This window comes from Entelurus aequoreus, linkage group LG27 (genome assembly GCF_033978785.1).
Source record: "Entelurus aequoreus isolate RoL-2023_Sb linkage group LG27, RoL_Eaeq_v1.1, whole genome shotgun sequence".
NCBI classification, from domain to species: domain Eukaryota; kingdom Metazoa; phylum Chordata; class Actinopteri; order Syngnathiformes; family Syngnathidae; genus Entelurus; species Entelurus aequoreus.
Window position 1 is genome coordinate 18,886,728 of NC_084757.1, and position 21,859 is coordinate 18,908,586.

General features: G+C 41.6%; 1 protein-coding gene across 3 annotated transcripts in view; it reads left to right on the forward strand.

The window, feature by feature from the left end:
* The window catches only part of pip5k1ca (phosphatidylinositol-4-phosphate 5-kinase, type I, gamma a), an 81,561-nt gene that overhangs the window by 30,404 nt on the left and 29,298 nt on the right, over positions 1 to 21,859 (forward strand). For all 3 annotated transcript variants that reach the window (XM_062039314.1, XM_062039315.1, XM_062039316.1), the window contains exons 2-6: positions 10,464 to 10,495; positions 11,666 to 11,752; positions 11,845 to 11,975; positions 12,048 to 12,165; positions 16,126 to 16,278. In XM_062039314.1, coding sequence (XP_061895298.1) covers positions 10,464 to 10,495; positions 11,666 to 11,752; positions 11,845 to 11,975; positions 12,048 to 12,165; positions 16,126 to 16,278 — 521 coding nt within the window. The remainder of the gene's footprint in view (positions 1 to 10,463; positions 10,496 to 11,665; positions 11,753 to 11,844; positions 11,976 to 12,047; positions 12,166 to 16,125; positions 16,279 to 21,859) is intronic.

Sequence of the window (21,859 nt, forward strand, 5' to 3'; positions counted from 1 at the left end):
AAAACATTAGCGCTCCTCCTACGCCAGCCGTCATCTGCTCATCAACACCCGTGCTCACCTGCGTTCCAGCGATCGTTAGCGCGAGGAAGGACTTCACCCGATCATCGATGCGGTCGGCGTCTAGCGTCGGATAGCGCGTCTGCTATCCAAGTCAAAGTCCTCCTGGTTGTGTCGCTGCAGCCAGCCGCTAATACACCGATCCCACCTACAACTTTCTTCTTTGCAGTCTCCATTGTTCATTAAACAAATTGCAAAAGATTCACCAACACAGATGTCCAGAATACTGTGAAATTTTGCAATGAAAACAGAGCTGTTTGTATTGTGATACAATGTGTCCGAGTACTTCCGTTTCAACCATTGACGTCACGCGCAAACGTCATCATACATAGACGTTTTCAACCGGAAGTTCCCCGGGAAATTTAAAATTGCACTTTATAAGTTAACCCGGCCGTATTGTTGCAATGTTAAGATTACATCATTGATATATAAACTATCAGACTGCGTGGTCAGTAGTAGTGGGTTTCAGTAGGCCTTTAAGTGTCTATATAAAGCACACGGACGTGTGTGTGCCGCTGCAAAACTCTCATGTAATTATAAAGCATTTAATCAGGGATATAGTGATATGGTACATGTGTAATGAAGTGTATGTTGTCTTTAACATCAGTACTCTCTACAAGGAGGACGCTACATTGTTTTTTTTAGTTGCTTGGTCGCTTTTGACGCGCGAGCACGGTAGCGCCCGGCTCATGGAAGCAAGATGCGTAAGTTAACTTAAAGATTTGTTGTTAAACAAGGACTAAAAACATAAGATAATGTTGCATCTTTCTTATGACACACAGCAAAAAGTCTTGCCTGTCAAAGTTGTCCCATCAGGTGGAAGTTCCACAGCGATCATATCCAAATCAGCTGACTGTCATAAGGAGTGTCGCAAAGCCCATTTTGACGTGTATTTTTTATTAATGTTGAGTGAAAAGAGCAGCATGTTTACGTTCAAACATACATTAAGTCATCTTATAGAATGTTTAAGGCCGGCAAGGCAGTGTTGATGAGCTTGGAAATGACAGCGCACAACCGTGACGTCATCACAAGTCTCCGTGTGTGCCGTGTACACGTATACGCTAAGCGGAGAGTTTTGGAACTCTACACTTTGGCCAGCGTTTGTAAAAGTCTGCGTTTTAAAGACACAAACGTGAAACAACGTCGAAACGTGAGCTTTGACTACTAAACCTGACCTGCTCAGTGGCCTTGTGGTTAGAGTGTCCACCCTGAGATCGGTAGGTCGTGAGTTCAAACCCCGGCCGAGTCATACAAAAGACTATAAAAATGGGACCCGTTAACTCCCTGCTTGGCACTCAGCATCAAGGGTTGGAATTGGGCAGCGGCCACTGCTGCTGCCCACTGCTCCCCTCACCTCCCAGGGGGTGAACAAGGGGATGGGTCAAATGCAGAGGACAAATTTCACCACACCTAGTGTGTGTGTGACAATCATTGGTACTTTAACTTTAACTTTAACTTAAACGAGGCAAAATTCCGTAAAACTTTTTTTAAAAACCTTAACGACGCCTCGAGGCAGCGAAAATTCCGCGAATTACTTGAGTTACTCAAAGAATCGTTTCAGCTCTACCACATTTTAATACTATAAATCCAGTTGATATTAATCTATTTTTAAAAGGGACGTATGATGATTTTTTCTCATCGCTGACCTATAAGTGTTGTTACAATTTAATTGTTTTCAAGGTTCATGCATTTGGATGTTTGCCTGCAAGAAGTTTTGTATGTCTCTAAACGCTGTTTGACTGTAGCCATGACCCTCCAGCTCTGATGTCTAAAAAAGAAATATACTTTTGTGTTTATTTGTGCATGACGTTTTACACCAAACAGCCAGTATGCAATTAGATTAGCTGCTAAACTGATGCTGAAAGATGGTGCAATTGCAACATTACTACTAATTTATGAGTTTCAAATTATCAGTGTCATAACTGTTTATTTTGTGTAAAAGTGGCTGTCAGTGTAACATTACTCTACTTACAGTAAGCTCATGTGAAGTTTTTAATCGAGCTGTGTTAGGCTTACCACATAAAAACGTAGATACAGGATTATTTTCATTTAATCATGACAAGGGCACAATAACAGCGAAGTGCAACATACAGTGACGTTTATTTCGACCGTGTCTACAAAAAATAGGAGTGGTGTTCATCTTCAAGATAAATATTTCGACCGTACATAGGCGGAGGGAGTAGAGGGGTTATTTGCATTTAAAGAAACAGCCCCCCAAAACAGACTGTTCCAGGCATACTCCAAAAGGGGGTTAAAAATGTGACCTTAAAAAAAAACGTATGCCAAAAAATATCCAATTCATAATATTGAGAAAACAAGGGAAGTTTGTCAAATATAGTTTAAAGATTATCAAAGCCGATGACTTTCATGGTGTGCAGTGCTCTTGTGTTTTTGGTGTTTACGTAAATCCTATATTGCACAATTTAAACCGTTGTTGAGTTTTTGCATAACCCTGCTAAAAACTGTAAATAAAGACAACTTAACAAAACTGATTTATTTATTATTTCCCATTTTGTTGTTTTAGTTAGAGCGCTACTACTTCTTGGTCGATGTTGACACGGGGGCTGGATCTTGGTTGTAGTTGGATAATGTAAGATCAGAATCAGAATCGGCTTTATTGACCAAGTATGTTTGAGGAAGTAAGGAATTTGCCCCGGTAGACTGAGCTCTCTTTGTTCAATGTAAGAAATGATGAAAAACGCAACAATTACGAGATAGCGCAGTACTGTGGCTGCCATCTGTGGCGCCATCTTGGTTAAGAAACAAGAGGGAAACATTAAAGAACACAAGGGACATTAATACCGGTACATTAAAAGAGCACAGACCTGATGCAACCAGCTGCCACTTAAAGGCCTACTGAAACCCACTACTACCGACCACACAGTCTGATAGTTTATATATCAATGATGAAATCTTAACACATGCCAATACGGCCGGGTTAACTTATAAAGTGCAATTTTTAAATTTCCCGCAAAACTTCCGGTTGAAAACGTCTATGTATGATGACGTATGCACGTGACGTCAATGGTTGAAACGGAAGTATTCGGACACCATTGTATCCAATACAAAAAGCTCTGTTTTCATCACACAATTCCACAGTATTCTGGACATCTGTGTTGGTGAATCTTTTGCAATTTGTTTAATGAACAATGAAGACTGCAAAGAAGAAAGCTGTAGGTGGGATCGGTGTATTAGCGGCTGGCTGCAGCAACACAACCAGGAGGACTTTGACTTGGATAGCACACGCGCTATCCGACGCTAGCCGCCGACAGCATCGATGATCGGGTGAAGTCCTTCGTCGCTCCGCCGATCGCTGGAACGCAGGTGAGCACGGGTGTTGATGAGCAGATGAGGGCTGGCTGGCGTAGGTGGATAGCTAATGTTTTTAGCATACCTCTGTGAGGTCCCGTAGCTAAGTTAGCTTCAATGGCGTCGTTAGCAACAGCATTGTTAAGGTCCATGGTTTAATAGTATTGTTGATTTTCTGTCTATCCTTCCAGTCAGGGGTTTATTTCTTTTGTTTCTATCTGCAGTTAAGCCCGATGCTATCACGTTAGCTCCGTAGCTAAAGTGCTTCGCCGATGTATTGTCGTGGAGATAAAAGTCACTGTGAATGTCCATTTCGCGTTCAATCTCGACTCTCATTTTCAAGAGGATATAGTATCTGAGGTGGTTTGAAATACAAATCCGTGATCCACAATAGAAAAAGGAGAGAGTGTGGAATCCAATGAACCCTTGTACCTAAGTTACGGTCAGAGCGAAAAAAGATACGTCCTGCACTGCACTGTAGTCCTTCACTCTAACGTTCCTCATCCACAAATCTTTCATCCTCGCTCAAATTAATGGGGTAATCGTCGCTTTCTTGGTCTGAATCGCTCTCGCTGCTGGTGTAAACAATGGGGAAATGTGAGGAGCCTTTCAACCTGTGACGTCACACTACTTCCGGTACAGGCAAGGCTTTTTTATCAGCGACCAAAAGTTGCGAACTTTATCGTCGATGTTCTCTACTAAATCATTTCAGCAAAAATATGGCAATATCGCGAAATGATCAAGTATGACACATAGAATGGATCTGCTATCCCCGTTTAAATAAAAAAAAAAAATTTCAGTAGGCCTTTAAGCAGCGCCAATTCTACATACAGCTAAAAAGTAAAACAAAACGAAAACCCAAAAATATGAACCGTGATAATACATTTGCGCACATATTATTGCACCATGTATAAACGAACAACAGAACAAAACAAAAAAGACCCATTTCCACACCCCCATACACTCAGTAGGTTTTGCGGTGCTCAACGCCATCGTCTGTTGGGAAGGGGTGCAGCAAGCCCAAAGACAGGAACAGACCCAACAAAGCAGCCTAGAGAGCCGACTCTGGCCCAGGCCGCCCACTAGCCCCTGGCCAACGTCCTGTCCGCGCGGATGTTACGTACTTTTTTTCCCCCTGCATTGAGCAAAGAGAGCTCAGTACCATGTCAAATTCCTTGTGTGTTGAACATTCTTGGCCAATAAAACTGATTCTGATTCTGATGAGCAAGAATCCGTCCAGGGAGGCCGAAGCGTCACACACCTGCCCATCCAGCCAGGGCACCCCGAAGCCCGTCCATTCCGACGCCCGACGCTCAACGCTAGCTCCTCAGCTTTGTCTCTTCCTCCGCATCTCCTCCAGTCTTTCAACACGGACTCTGATGTGGCAGAGAGCCAGCAGCTGGTCTCCAGTGAAAACATGGCCACGGTTCCCTCCGAGGCACACCTAGAAGTTCTCCAAAAAGCAGCATAGAAGTCACTGAAGTGCCACTCCTTGTCGTGCAGTCCCAAAGGGGCCCGATCAAAAAGGCAAAAAACAAATAAACAGGAAGAAAACATCAAAAACACAAAGGAGGAAACACAGGAGCACAGAGCTCCTGCATCCAGGAGCCACTACAGCGGCTTAATTAAGATGTTAGTTAAGATGTTAGCATATTCCGCTTGGGGGTGGGGGGGCATGCCATAGTCAATAGAACAGTGGAAATTAATACTTGTATGCACACTTTTAACTATATCGTCAGCTAATGCAGACCTGGGCAAATTAAGAGCCAGTGGCCGCCTGCATTCCCAAATAATGTTTTTAGATCTTTAAGATGGAAACTGTAGCTGCTATTATGATGTGCAGTGATGTGTTCAAATGACCGTAAGTCTTGAACTATACAAAGTATTTCAATGGTTGGAATCTGCGCTTTTGTATGACATAGTAGTTACTATGGTAATTTAAGTCACAGCACCTCGGACGAGGCACCAAGCAGTGTGGGTGGGGAGCGTTTCCACAGAGTGTTTCCAGAGCGGCCAAGCCTGAATGCGCATGTCAGGGACAGACGCGGAAAGAGATTTTAACAACAAAGTTCTAAAGCTTAGTGATATAGCAGATATATCAGATTGTAGGTGGGGTTTTTTTACCCTTCACGTTCATATTTCGCTGTTTGGTGCATTTTCGTTGCGTTTCGCTTTATTGTAAAATATGTCGATGGAGAGGGGGTGTGACGTTCATATGTTGTCAATATTCAGTGTTTTTTCGTTCATAGTTAATATTGTAAATCCCACATTTTTTATTTTCATGTACAATCTGGGTGTCTCATTTAATAAAAAAAATTAAAATTCCATTCTGGTTTGTAAGGCGGTCTGTCATAACGTTTTTAGCATTCAATCAGACATTATTGTGAGGTTTTGTATTAATGTTCCTAAAAATAGATATACCGGCCCCCAGACACATTTTTTTCTCTAAATTTGGCCCCTCAAGTCCAATTAATTGCCCAGACCTGAGCTAATGGGTTATTCTTTAGCCCGTGTACTGCCTTACTTACCAAGTGTTGTGGAAATCAGCTGTATAGTTTTTGTAAAGTCCTACAACTATTAAACTTTCCCCAAAAAAGACTAGGAAAAAATATATCATCTCCGTTAATCTTTCTTGATTAGCGGAGGTAATTACAGTATGGTGCCTTCATGCTCACGCACTGCACATTAGGGACCGTGAGCCACATCAAATGCATCAAAGGAGGCTAATAATGTGATGGAGCTTGAACCAGATACAACATGAGCTTGGAGTGTACAGCCTTTATCTTGTTTTGCCTCTCGTGGACTCCCATGTGACCAAGCAAAAGCAGAGCAGACCCTCCTACTTTTCTTCCTCTCCTTCTTCTTGCTCTCCATCACTCATGCCACATGCATTCACACAAGGTTGAACAAGCTAAAGTGGGCACGTGCAATCACGCAGGTATCAAATTTGATGGAAAAACGGAATGTTTTGAAAAATGACAGCGTCGCCCGTTTTTGTCTTCTCGCTGGGTTTATTTGTGTTTCTATGTGAGAGCAGTGTTGTGATTTGCTGCTTCGGGTCACGCTGCAGTGTTATGCATCTGACTGCAGTTGCTCCACAATGCATTTTCCATGCATCTCTATGTGTGTGGGTGTGTGCACGTGGAGGGTAAAACACCATACATCCAATCCTATTTTTCATTTTCATGTTAAAGGCTGCAGTTATATTTGTAGATATGTACGCTAGTCCAGGCAAAAAACACAAGTACTCATTTTGCTGCGGTTCGCTCAGCGCTAACTGTAGTATTTTTGTCATAGAATAGAAGGCTGGGCAATAAAAAACTTGCATAAATTAGGAGCTTTATTGGGCAGCTTTAATGGCTCATACGTGATATAACTGATATCCAACAATAAAATTCCGTCTGCTGGGTTGAATGTCCATGTTATTTTTATATTCTGCTGTATTGCCGGGCTTAGATTTCACAAAATGATTCTAAAATGTACTTTTAAATACTGCTGCTCTCTCTCTCTCTCTCTCTCTCTCTCTCTCTCTCTCTCTCTCTCTCTCTCTCTCTCTCTCTCTCTCTCTCTCTCTCTCCTCTCTCTCTCTCTCTCTCTCTCTCTCTCTCTCTCTCTCTCTCTCTCTCTCTCTTTCTCTTTCACACCCCCCTCACCCCACTCAACACACATAATTTTTTCTCATATTTGTCATTTCTGCTTCTGCATGCTGTCATTTTTACAGTGCTCCGTGTAGAGTTTACATTTATTTGCATTTGCACGCACGCACGCACACACACACACACACACACACACACGCACTATGCCTCTCCGATTGGCTTTGTGCTGCAAGGTCAACCATAATTTTTAGGACAATGGTAGATCATGTGTGCCATGAATCAACATGTGATTCACTTAATATGCATCATCATTGACGTGTGGTTCTGCATGCATTAGCCTGTGATGAAAATTGGCCGTTAACACTGTAAGATGCCTTAAGATTTGATGCCTGTTACCCACCAAGGCCAAGATCTTTTCGCTTGCAACTTTTTGGCACTGTATTCGAATTACACAACAAACACTGAATACATCTAAATCAGGGGTCTCAGACAGGCGGCCCGCGGGCCAATTGCGGCCCGCGAGACGTTATTTTGTGGCCCGCACCTTAATATGAAAATGTAATGTTAGTGCGGCCCGCAAGTTTTATATGAATGGGGTTTGACAGTGTCATACTTGCCAACCCTCCCGATTTTTCCGGGAGACTCCCGTATTTCAGGGCAACCATTCTCTCAAATGTCTGCCGATTATCACCCAAACAACAATATTAATGGCGTGCCGTGATGGCACTGCCTTTAGCGCCCTCTACAACCTGTACAAACAGCGTGCCAGCCCAGTCACATGTTGAATTTGGCTTCTGTACAAACACGTAAGTGACTGCAAGACATACTTGGTCAACAGCCACATAGGTCACACTGAGGGAGGCCGTATAAACAAGTTTAACACTGTTACAAATATGCGCCACACTGTGAACCCACACCAAACAAGAATGACATACACATTTCGGGAGAACATCCGCACCGTAACACAACATAAACACAACAGAACAAATACCCAGAATCCCATGCAGCCCTAACTCTTCCGGGCTAGAATATACACCCCCGCTACCACCAAACCCAGCCCCCCCAACCCTGCCGCCCCACACATCAACCCCCCCCCCCTCCTCCTCCTCCGTGCGTCGTTTGAGGTGGGCGGGGTTGTTTATACGGCCACTCTGTGTGACCTGTATGGCTGTTGACCAAGTATGCCTTGCAGTCACTTACGTGTGTCTGCAGAAGCCTCATACAACATGTGACTGGGCCGGCACGCTGTTTGTATAGTGAAAAAGTGGACGCGACGACAGGTTGTAGAGGACGCTAAAGGCAGCGCTATCACGGCACGCCCTTAATATTGTTGTCCGGGTTAAAATAGGGACAAATTCGGGAGAATGGTTGCCCCGGGAGATTGTCGGGAGGGGCACTGAAATTCGGGAGTCTCCAGGAAAAATCAGGAGGGTTGGCAAGTATGTTGCTAGGGCGGGATAACCATTCAAAGAAGGTGAATTCATTAAAAAGCACATGTTAGATTTTTTTAAGAAATCTTTTCTTGCGGCCCAGCCTCACCCAGTTTCTGCATCCAGTGGCCCCCAGGTAAATTGAGTTTGAGACCCCTGATCTAAATGGTTGAAAGCGTAAGTGTAAAAAAGCTTGTGTGATCTTTGGTAAGCATGAGATGGCCCAAACACATGAGGACAGTGTTGTTGCATTGAAAAGCTAGCTGGCAACTTGCAAACAGAGAAACGTTACACGGATTGATATCAGTGTAAATGAATTTGCACAGCACTACAGAGTTGACCTGTGCACAACCTCTTTCAGAATTGTTGCACTTGCAAGATTTGTTTGGCTTACAACTTGTTGTTACTGTATTAGAATAACACAGTAAATCCTGAAGAAATCAAAATGTTTGAAAAGCAATACTGTTAGTTTCCTGTTATTACTGTAATGGTAATTTTAAGGCATTTGGACCACAGGCGTCAAATTCAAGTAGGGATGGATGATATGGACTATCACAAAAACCTGCCATTCATGATAAAAACAAAAAAATACCCATAGAACTCCACCTTTTTGACTACAAGTTTGTCAGTGCATTGAGTCTTCAGAGCCCCCAAAACACTACTCTAAAATAACACTAAGGCTATTAAACCACATCAATTAAATTTAAGTAACACAACTATACTGCAAAGCTGGAGCAGTGTGCTTTGCTAATCATATGGTATAGAAGTTATTTTTATGCCAGCAATATTATAGACATTATTATTGTTATGAATTTTTGGCCCTGGGATGAGGTGGGCACTTGTCCAGGGTGTACCCCACCTTCCGCCCGAGTGCAGCTGGGATAGTCTCCAGCACCCCCGCGACGCTGAGAGGGACAGGCAGTAGAAAATGAATATTATAAATCAATCCGATTAATGTTATGATGCGACTTCAGCGTAAACTCTCCCGCGTTCTGGTTGCATAATGGCAAATAATGATGATGCTTATGAAAATTTCATCAAAATAGACTGATACAAAATAAATCAATAGCAAATTACAGGCGAGAATAATGTTTTAGGAACTCACGTCAATCAATGTTCCACTACTGATCGCCAACACGCTCCCCACAACAGACATCGAGGCAAATGTTGACTTTGATTGCACAGAATACTTGAAATTGCCACAAATGCGCCAGTACTGAAACGACTAGAATTGAAGCATGTCTGCTTCCGGGTTTACTTCCGTAAACACTGCAGGACGTGCAGCGTCATGACGCCATGTCTGTATTTGGGTCAGTTTGCATTCACATTGGAGTCTGGACAAATAATAAAAAATAAAAAAATCTAAATTACGTAGACATCCTATCCTGCAGTGTTGTGAACGCACTGAAGTGGCATTAATGCTGCTGCGGTCTGGTTTGACCTTGCTAAGGTTACAGTGAAAATGTAGACTGAAACTGATTTAATTGGATAATAAGTACTGACAAAGGGTCTCAACATGATTTATAATCATAGTAAATAATGACAGGTTATGTTATTTATTTAAACTCATATTCATGCATATTTTTATTGAATTTTTCAGCAATTTTTTGTAAAAACACCAAATTATTCAGGGGGTTTAAGAATATTAAAAATAGGCCTAACAACGCTAATGCCTGGATCAATACCAGGATTCCCTGAAGACGAGCTAAGTAAGAGCCCTCTCTGAAATGATTGTTTATCTTGTTTATCTTGGAGCAACTGCTATCGATTTTGTGATTTTCAATTTGTTTGTAGCAAAAAAATCTATAATAGTTTCTGTTGGGGTATCTTACCAAATGCAACAGTGTCCATACAGGACTGGAACAGTATGCCACTACGGAATTCAATTTCAATCCCACTAGTCAGACTGACATGATGAGAATTGTTGAATGATATTCTGTTGAAAATCCTCCTCCAGCAATGCTGTAGGCAATACCTGTTTTTATAATGGTGATATATTTAACATGGCAACATTTTTACATCATTGTGAGAGAGATTATTAAAGATGACATTTTCTCTTTCTTGCTTTCAGATGCTGCAGCAAGGAAAGCCTTTATCACTGAGGTAAGCTACAAATCCCCCATTGATGTGATTATACTTGTTCAACTCATTAATTCATTACTTTGAGTTTGGATGGTGCAGCACGACTCACAAAAAGTAGAAAGTATCAAATAAACAATATGAAAACGTTCCATGAATGGTTTTAAACAAGAACGTGCTCAAAAAGGAGTCGAATACAAGAACTAAAAAAGCCAATGCTTTAATGAAGGCAAAGCCAATGGTCTTGAAAGCTAGCAGAAGCCAAACTCAAGCACATGTCAAGTTATACGGTGTTTAAGAGGAAATTTAATTACAAAACACGAAAGGAAGCAGGAATCAAAGGACACTATATTTGTCAAGTTACAAAACTAAAAGTTAGTATTATTTGTAGAAGACACAACTGTGTTTTGTTCCAGAGGAAATGCACAAAAGCTAATACGATTAATAACAGGTTGGATCATTCTGTCACGTTCTGCAATGATTTGTAACCCAATGATGCAAAGACATGATACAAAGTATCAAATAAAACAGAAGCCACAGCCAAACTCAAATTGTACACTAGTTGCCAATTACGCACACTCAGCACCCTCAAGTACAAATCAAGTTGCTGCATACGCTGAACAGAAAATCTAATTATCAAACACAAGCATAAAACAGGAAATGAAGTTAGAATTATAGAAAACCCAAACCCGAAAGTCCAACTTGTCACACCTAAACCTCAAAAAACAGATTTTTTTTTTTTTTTTTTACAACATTTGTGTTGCATTTTTTTTTTCAACCCAAACTCTGTTTCCTCTCTCATTGTAGGAACTAAAAATCAACACATTCTGCATTTAAAGATAGTTGTAGTGATCTTAGCAGCTTTGACAAATATATTTTTATTAAAAAATTTTAAGCTGCCTTCCTCCTCGGACATTTTTGGCCAATAGTTTTTAAAAAAAAAAAGAAAAAAGAACACATTGAATTACAATTCAAATAAATGAATGCAGTTTTAAGTGTTCAAAACCGGATATTATAAAATGCACTTCTACGCATCATTCATGCTTGTATTGTATGACATGTTTGTAGTGAGCACCTGCTTATCTTTGAAAAACTGACTGAATGACATTGCCATAGCATGTTGGTGTTTTTCAATATTTAGTGAAATAAACAGATACGTTCTGGAACTCATTAGTACTTGCTCTTGCTTGTCAGATGCCATCCTCCTCAGGTCTTCCTGGCCAAGGAAAAAAGATTGGCCACAGAGGGGTGGATGCATCTGGAGAAACCACTTACAAGAAGGTTTGCACTTTTAGGCTGGATACATTTTGTTTGTACAGATATGACAGATATGATATGCTGTATTGTGATATTTTTACACTCATCCCCTACAGACAACATCCTCTGCACTGAAAGGAGCCATCCAACTGGGCATCGGCTACACTGTGGGCAACCTGAGCTCCAAGCCTGAGAGAGATGTTTTGATGCAGGACTTCTACGTGGTAGAAAGCATATTTTTTCCCAGGTCTGTGTGGAAACATGGTTTTCCGTAGACATACTATATTTAGATAACCTTTTATTTGTCTGTGCACTGCAGTGAAGGGAGCAACCTCACCCCAGCCCACCACTTCCCGGACTTCCGCTTTAAAACGTATGCTCCTGTGGCCTTCCGCTACTTCAGAGAGCTGTTTGGCATCAGGCCAGATGACTACCTGGTAGGACCACATCTACTATACCACTTTTACTCTTAGTTACAACCGCATGTAACATCATTTCACAATTAACTAGACCAGATGTACGTTTGTGAAAGCAAAATTGCTTGCGCCAACATGTATTCACACACGAGTGCAGTTGGTGGCTAGTTTTGAGCAGTTTTGGGTGTATGCTGTACAGTATGTGTGCTTTGGGTGTCTATATAAGGATAGACAGCTTTATGGTAATGAGCCATGGTGTAACTCACTAGCAACCAGCGATTTGTGCAATTAAATACAGCTAAAAAGAAGCATGTTTTATATTATTTTGAAAAAATGGGAATATGAAACCAGCAATGACAATTTAACTTTTGGGTTTGTAGTTTGTGTATTATGGACAAACATTAAGGTCTTTATCCACAGCCAGCCTGGCTAGATTTTACTCCGCTCCACAGTCCTCAGTTCTGTTGTTTTCCTCTTAGAAATAGTACTGCTTTTGTAGTCACTGCAAAATAACACAGCGTTGAATGAATCAGTCGGACTGAGACAAGTTAACAAATACGTCCATTTGCGGGGTCACCACCCAGCTTTACACGCCAAAGAAAAGGTAAGACATAATAACTGAGTTAAATTATGTTGGTGGCAAGTACTTAATAAAAAATTTAGTTGGGAGGTAGTTAAATATAATGTGTCACTTACAGGGATGTAACAATATCAAAATCTCACGGTACGATATTATCACGGTATTAAGGCCACGGTACGATATTATTGTGGTATATGTACAAAAAAAAAAAACAGTTAAAAATGTTATAATGTGTAAAATGATTTGGCAGGAATGTTTAGGAAGTGTGCAGCTGGATTAGCTCCAGCCCACCCGTGACATCGAGAGAGAGAAAAGAGTTGGGGAAAAATGGAGGGATGGATTGAGGATTTATCAAGTACCGTATTTTTCGGACTATAAGTCGACGTTTTTTTCATAGTTTGGCAGTGGGTGCGACGTATACTCCGGAGCGACTTATGTGTAAAATTATTAACACATTACCGTAAAATATCAAATAATATTATTTCTCTCAATCGCGTAAGAGCCGAAGAAAATGTCCGCAATCGTCACACACACGTCAGCAATCGTCACTCACACGCCAACCAATAAGAATTTGGTGGGGGAAGGTCATGGCAGATGTGCATTGTAGGTCATGGAATGCTAACTGCTATATGCTATACGCTACTGCCGGAGCTACTAAAATGGATCACATCAACATTGGCGGTAACTTATAAAAACTGAGAAGGACTGAACTATAATGGCACCGAAAAGGAAATCATATACTGCAGATTACAAGCTGGAAGTAGTGAAATATGCAGCAGAGAACGGCAATCGAGCAGCAGAAAGAAAGAACGCTAGCGGGGCGCATACCAGAGGCGACACCGGGGAGGAAGATTTCATCGGATTTTGCGATCGGGAGTGACAGATTCTTTGGTAAACGTATAGCATGTTCTATATGTTATAGTTATTAGAATGACTCTTACCATAACATGTTACGTTAACATACCAGGCACGTTCTCAGTTGGTTATTTATGCGTCATATAACGCACACTTATTCAGCCTGTTGTTTACTATTCTTTATTTATTTTAAATTGCCTTTCAAATGTCTATTCTTGGTGTTGGATTTTATCAAATAAATTTCCCCCAAAAATGCGACTTATACTCCAGTGCGACTTATGTATGTTTTTTTCCTTCTTTATTGTGCATTTTCGGCCGGTGCGACGTATACTCCGGAGCGACTTATAGTCCAAAAAATACGGTAGTTTTTCAGTTTACTCATATTTTCCCCATTGAACATTTTTTGGGGTGATTCCCTCTGTGCGCTGCAACGTGACCGACTGGCTGTGTGTCGTCTTGGAAACACTTGAGCCAAGGATGTTTTTGTGGCTTGTGCAGCCCTTTGAGACACTCGTGATTGATTGATTGATTGAGACAAAAGTGGAAAGCTTTGAACATAGACTTTCTTAATCCATCCAGGGGTTTTTTTCTGTTCTAAAAGAGTTATGGATAGATTTTGTTAATTTTTCAGGAAGGAAATGTCCAAGAAACAATTCCGCTCATTGACTACGAACACTTCACTTCCTGCTGATGGCATGCCACGCCCCCACCTTGCTGCCCCGCACTGCACAGAGAATTCTAGGAGATGTAGTTTATTTTCAGACCCGGGGTGCGACTTATACTCGGGAGCGACTTATGTGTGAAATTATTAACACATTACCGTAAAATATCAAATAATATTATTTAGCTCATTCACGTAAGAGACTAGACGTATAAGATTTCATGGGATTTAGCGATTAGGAGTGACAGATTGTTTGGTAAACGTATAGCATGTTCTATATGTTATAGTTATTTGAATGACTCTTACCATAATATGTTACGTTAACATACCAGGCACGACTCAGTTGGTTATTTATGCGTCATATAACGTACACTTATTCAGCCTGTTGTTCACTATTCTTTATTTATTTTAAATTGCCTTTCAAATCAAAGCACCGCTGCTGCCCACTGCTCCCCTCACCTCCCAGGGCAGGTGAACAAGGGGATGGGTCAAATGCAGAGGACAAATTTCACCACACCTAGTGTGTGTGTGACAATCATTGGTACTTTAACTTTTAACTTTAACTTAAAATGTCTATTCTTGGTGTTTTATCAAATAAATTTCCCCAAAAAATGCAACTTATACTCCAGTGCGACTTATATATATTTTTTTCTTCTTTATTATGCATTTTCGGCCTGTGCGACTTATACTCAGGAGCGACTAGTACTCCGAAAAATACGGTAATTTACTATTGGGCGGCACGGTGAAACAGGGGTTTGCGCATGTACCTCACAATAAGAAGGTCCTGGGTTCGATTCCCGGGCTCGAAGTCTTTCTGTGTGGAGTATGCATGTTCTCCCCCATGACTGTGTGGGTTCCCTCCGGGTACTCCGGCTTCCAAAGACATGCACCTGGGGGGATAGGTTGATTGACAATACTAAATTGGCCCTAGTTTTTGAATGTGAGTGTGCATGGTTATCTGTGTATTAGTGTTGGCCCTGGGATGAGGTGGAGACTTTTCATGGGTGCACCCCGCCTTTCGCCCAAATGCAGGTGGTTTAGGCTCCAGACCCCCCGCGACCCCGAAAGGGACAAGCGGTAGAAAATGGATGTAATTAATTTATTATTAACAATATTTTTTGTTTGTATTTATTTCATATTGTTACGATAATGTTATTTGATTACTGTTATGACCGACAGTAACAAATAACATATAAACATTTCTATAGAATGATTTCATAAGTTTTTTTGTTGTGAAATCATTGCATAATAATTGTGAAATTGTAATTTTATTACTCAGACTATAATTAATTGTACAGTCAAAATCTATAATCGTTGCATAACTAGTCCTCAGTTTACGTTTCACGTTACAACGTTTTGCGTTACGTTTTGTGTTACAATGTTTCGTGTTACGATGTTTCGTGTTACGGCACACGCTCAGAAACATAAAAGGTTTGGACTAATAGTTTGTGAATACAAGACTCACTCGAGAAGTATTATTGTTACTACAGTACTTCATCTTTGTATTGCTGTCTTTTATATCCGTCACGTGTTCTGTGTACAGTGTGAGTGAGTTCTGCCTCATACTAAGTATCGACTCACAATATGCAACAGGAACACAACACGTTGGTAAACCAAAGCTGCTGCATAATACTGCAGCATCTTAAGGCTAAGGCACAGCAATAAGCTAAGATATCATTACCATGTGTGTTTGGTTTTGTCTTTTCTAGACATTAATCCTCCTATGTTTGATTTCTTTGGCAAGCATAGAATCTTGGTTAACCAGGAACGCTAATTAGCACTTGGTAGCAAACGATTTTGACAGTGGAAATGCATCAGTATCAATTATTTATTCCCTATTGGAAAACTTTGGCAACTATGTTTGTGTTCTTGTGTTTATTTGCAGTACTCCCTGTGTAATGAGCCACTTATTGAGCTGTCCAATCCCGGGGCGAGCGGTTCAGTCTTCTATCTCACAAAGGACGATGAGTTCATCATCAAGACGGTCATGCACAAGGAGGCGGAATTCTTACAGAAGTTGCTGCCGGGCTACTACATGGTAGGAGAACACATTGTGTGTACACACCGTAAAATCATATAATTATATGCAGTTATTAGGCAGAGAGATAAACTACTTCATCAAGGAGATGCATGAGAGTGCTAGTCAGTGCAGAAAGGTTTAGGGGGATATTTTTGGATATGAGTTTTATGTAAGAAAACCTCCAAGCGTGACTTCCTTCCTTTCCTCATACAGCATACGTAACAGCTTTGCTGTCTCAAACTCAAACCTCAGGCCACACGCTTTTATAAGAGTCTTGGTCATAGTTTCGTCATTGAAAAATTACCAAGTTGCCTCTTCTCTGCTCTCCTTTGTGTCTGCAGGCTCATTTTTAAGTTAAGCTCATCATCAACAACTCCATGTATGATCATGCATCCTTGCTCGCAGAATCTCCGCTTCATGTGTGGCAAGTCTGCAGGAATTCATCTAATGACTGAGTAATCTTTGTCAGTCACCACAACAACTTTTGCCAAGTACATTCAGTTGTTTGCGTGTATCTTGTAAACTAAGTACAGATTTTGATTTGTCATTCTGGACTTATAATGACAGACATGGATAGTTATTCTTATTAGGACATTCCCATTCAGGTTGCAAGACCTGTGTCAGCGAATTTTTCAGCACTGAATTTTTCGACACTGAATTTTTTTACACTGATTTTTTATAAACTGAATTTTAAAACGCTGAATTTGTATTGCCAACAATTTTTTTTTCCAAAGAAATTGTCAGCATAATTTGATTTAAAAAAAATCAGTTCACAAAATTCCAACACAAAAAATGTAGTTACATTAATTCAGTGTCAAATTAACCTCCATATTAAACTCCATACATGCAGAGATTTGTTATTGATGAGATAGGAATTGAAGATGAAGTTTATCAAAAAGTTATTCTGCCAAAAAAGTGGTCAGGATTAGCGTTGTGTTATTTGCAACTTTGCATAGTAAATTTCACCCTTAACCTGGAAGCGTAAATTGTGCTTGGAGAATATTTGTCGATTTCCACAGCGAAAAGAAAAGAAAATAAGACAAATACTGCATGGTAATACATATGAAATAGAAATAAAACTTAATTTAACACTTAAAATGAGGCAAAACATGTAGAATATGCTTTAAAAAAAAAAAAAAAAATATATATATATATATATATATATATATATATATATATATATATATATATATATATATATATATTTTTTTTTTTTTAAATCCTTGATTGTGTAGCTGCGACATTGGAAGCACGATATATTTTCAGATTCAAGTCCAGTTTTCTTGTACTGTTGGCAATTATATTTAATTTTAAGACTAATATCTCATACTTTAAGTCTAGAGTATAACAAACATTAGAAAAAAGTGGGGTCGTCTTATATTCATGCTCTACATATTTACACGGGCAAATCATCCAAATCAAACCAAGTTGGAGATTACTGTTGTGTTTGAGTTTCTCTTAAAAATATTTTTCCATAAGCAAGTCTTGAATAAAAGTGGTCACCCTATAATCAGGTTTGTCTTACATTTGAGTCAAACGGTATATCTCACATTCTATTACCGCATTTTTTAAAACATAGAAAGCTACTTCGCCAGTTTAGGGTTTGTACATGCAGTCACTCCACATGTCTGCTGCAGCTGACTGGCTGATGGCCGACTAAGCAGGCTGACTATGGGCTGCATACAAATCACAGTGATGTAACCATCTATCGCTCTTTTTCTCTCCCTCTTTCCCTTTCTCTTCCTCTCTCCTGCGTGGTATGCACCCTCCTCACGCACATTTCCACATCTTACCACACACCTGGCTGTTATCGAGCTCAGTGCAGTTTTCAAATTTTTTTTTTCATTTTGGCATTCAGCGCTTTTAATCCTTGGCCACGTGCGCACTTTCACATCCACGCCCTCCCTCACGTTCTCACGTGTCGGCGTTGACATAGTCTATTCCTCCTCCTCTCTTAGCGCTGACATCAGGGTCGTGTGTGACTGAGGGCACAGAGTGCTCTTTCTGGATAGCTATCATTATGTCGTTTTATACTCCTGCCCACCAGTTCTTCTGCTAAAGTCCACATTTATGCTTCTTGACCGTATCTCCCCATCACCGCTTGAGGATGACCCTCAATTGAAACAACACCTCTTTTTTTAAAACTTGTAAAGTTTTAACAAAAAAAAAAATCTTCCTTTTTTAAATCCCTGTTTTCGAAAAGCAATTAGTTTACAATAAAAAGGGACATTCCATCTGGTTCATTGATCACCATTATCCTAAAATTATCATCATAATTCCCCCTTTTTTGTTAACAACCAAAACTTGTTTGTTGTGAGTATCTGTACTGTCAAAGCTACACCTCTCTAGGTCACTGCTATGTGTGAATGACCGGAAGAAAAGCTTTTATTCCCCTGGGTAGCAGTTGTTTGGTGCCACATGTTGGTTTGCTTATATAAATCTCTAGACTAGGGGTGTCAAACTTGTTTTCGTTAGGGGCCACATCGCGTTAATGTATTTAATAGTAAATACATATGAATGTAAATGTATAATTGCCTCATATTTAATATATTTTTTACTTACAAACTGATGGATAGCTTGCTTTGAAATCATAAGTCAAGGTGACAAGCAGATCTTTAGAGATTTATTTCGATGACAACAAATTGCTTGGAATATCTTGTTACAAGATCTAGGCCCCTGCAAGTCTCTGATTATTATTATTATTATTATTATGAAATCCAGGAAGTAGTTATAAGGTTAAGATCAAGCTGTGGTCCGGGGCCCAGTGGAGTACCTTTATAAGGTGTACAAGAACTGGCCAAGGCTACTAAACAGGCTCTGGAAGATCCTGAAGGTGATCTGGAGGAGGGGAAAGGTAGCAGACCAGTGGAGACAGGCAGAAAATGTGTGGATCCCAAAAGACGAAATGTCTAAGAACATTGATCTGTTCCGAAACCTCTTGCTGTTGAGTGTTGAAAGGAAGCTCTTCTTCAGCCTCGGTGCCAGACGAGGGACAGACTACCCCCTGAAGAACTCCTACATCGATACCTCGGAACAGAAAGGAGGGGTCCCAAAGGTATCTGTGTCTGGGGCACACAGGCGTGGCCACATAGCCTATCAAGGAAGCCAGGAAAAACAAAGGGGAGCTGGCTGTACTGTGGTTGGACCCCGCGAACGCTTACGGATCAATACCCCACAAGCTGGTCAAAGAAGCTCTGAACCGGCATCACATCCCGAATAAGTTTAGAGACCTCATCCTGGACTACTATGCCAACTTCCGCCTGAGAGTCCCCTCCGGACAACAACCCCTGACTGGCACACAAGCTTGAAAAGAGGATCATCACCGGATGTACGAACTTGGTCACCCTCTTTGCCGTCACCATTAACATGCTGGTGAAGTTTGCGGAAATTCCGTGTAGGGGCCCCCACCAGGGCAGTTATGATCTTTAAAGCTGGATAAGTTGAGGTCTCTCGTACTGAAAAAGGGAAAGGTTACTGGCAAGTTCTGCTTCTCATTCGGCACCACCAAAATACTATCACTCGCTGAGGAACCTACAAAGAGTTTCGGCTAGGTGTTCAGCTGAAGCTTAAAAGACGCGGCTTCCATTGAGGCGACCACCCAAGACGTGGAGATTAGCCGAAATGGACAAATCTGGCCTCCCTGGCAAATTCAAGGCCTGGATTTACTAGCATGGTATTCTCCCTAGGTTCCTCTGGCCCCTCTTGGTCTATGAAGTCCCCATTTCAGTGGTGGAAGGCTTTGAGAGGACGATTAGCAGGTTTCTGCGCAGACTGCTGCAAAGCCTGAGCAGCATCGCTTTGTACGGGAACAACAAGCTGAAGCTCCCCATCAGCAGCCTGAGCGAGGAGTTCATGGTGACGCGGTCCTGAGAGCTGATACAGTATCAGGAGTCCAGTGACCCTAAGGTCGCCAGGCCGGAATCGAAGTCAGGACTTTGAGGAAGTGGAGAGCTGCCAAGGCTGTGGACGTTGCAGAGGCAAGACTACGGCAAAGGGTGTTGGTTGGCACAGTGGCACAGGGAAGAGTTGGTCGAGGCAGTAGCAGCACACCTCACAATGACAAGGCGCATGAGACAGAGAGAAGGTCGTTGATACTTGAAGAGGTGTGAGCAGGTGTTGAGGAGAAGCCAGCCAGCCAGATGGTGGGAATGTGGCAGCAGGGAGCCTGGACGAGATGGGAGCAGGCTGCAGAGCGCAAGGTCACATGGACTGAGCTCTGGAAAGCTGAACTCCTTCGGATAAAATTCTTGTTTCAGGCGGTCTACGTTGTTGCCAAGCCCATCCAACCTTTTCATCCGGGGAAGGTGCAGACACCAGCTAGCTCTCTCTGCCAAAAGAGAGGAACCATGGAGCACATTCTAAGCTGCTGTACAAAAGCCCAAACCCTACCGCAGGCAAGACCAGGTCCTGAAAGCCATAGCAAATTCCATCTGCTGTGAGATCAGCTACAGAAAGAGCCTTTGCCCAGTGAATAATACCATCGCTTTTGTCAGAGCTGGGGAAAAGTCTACAGCAGCGGCCCACAACACCTCCTCTGGCTTGTTGGCAACAGCACGCGATTAGAAAGTGGCAGTTGATCTGGGGAAGCAGCTGAAACCCCCTGAAGCAATCTCCAAGACAACTTTAAGGCCAGATATTGTTCTTACCTCAGTAGCCTCAAAGCAGGTAATTCTCTTGGAGCTCAATGTGCCTTAGGAGGACCATTGGGACGAGGCTAACGAAAGGAAGAGGGCAAAGTATGCTGAGGTAGTGGAGGAGTGTCGGAGCAATGGTTGGTGGCCACGATGCCAACCCATCGAAGTGGGATGCCGAGGATTTGTGGGCCAATCCCTCTGCAAAACCTACAAAATGCTGGGCATTGCAGGGTCCAGCTGGGTCACCTGTGGGAGGGGGTCTGATTAAGGATGGCGTGGCGAAGTTGGTAGAGTGGCTGTGCCAGCAATCGGAGTGTTGCTGGTTACTGGGGTTCAATTCCCACCTTCTACCTTCCTAGTCACGTCCGTTGTGTCCTTGGGCAAGACACTTCACCCTTTGCCTCTGATGGCTGCTGGTTAGCGCCTTGCATGGCAGCTCCCGCCATCAGTGTGTGAATGTGTGTGTGAATGGGTAAATGTGGAAATACTGTCAAAGCGCTTTGAGTACCTTGAAGGTAGAAAAGCGCTATACAAGTACAACCCATTTATCATTTATTTATCATTGTTGAAAGACCTGAAACCCCCTGTGATCCCAGGTTAGATCACTGGCGTTGTGTCCAGGGGCACCAAACTGTGTATCAAAAACCGTTTCATGAGCAAATAATAATAAAGTTTAAGACTTAAAATTCTTTGTTGTCAATTTTTCCATTCATGCAAGACATATAAAAGATTTGCAATTGCATTCAGTTTTTTTCCCGTCAAAATTGAATTAACAAATACATTTTGCAACAAAGATGAAGTGCTTTACTGATGCAAATTAATTCCAGGCTTTCGCAGACAACAGAAAATGATTTGGCGGGCCTTGAGTTTGACAACTGTGCTCTAGACCCTGAATATTCTTACAGTATATTCGGGTCAATATGGTAGAAGCCTGCAGACCTAATTTGTTTAGAGTCACACACAGT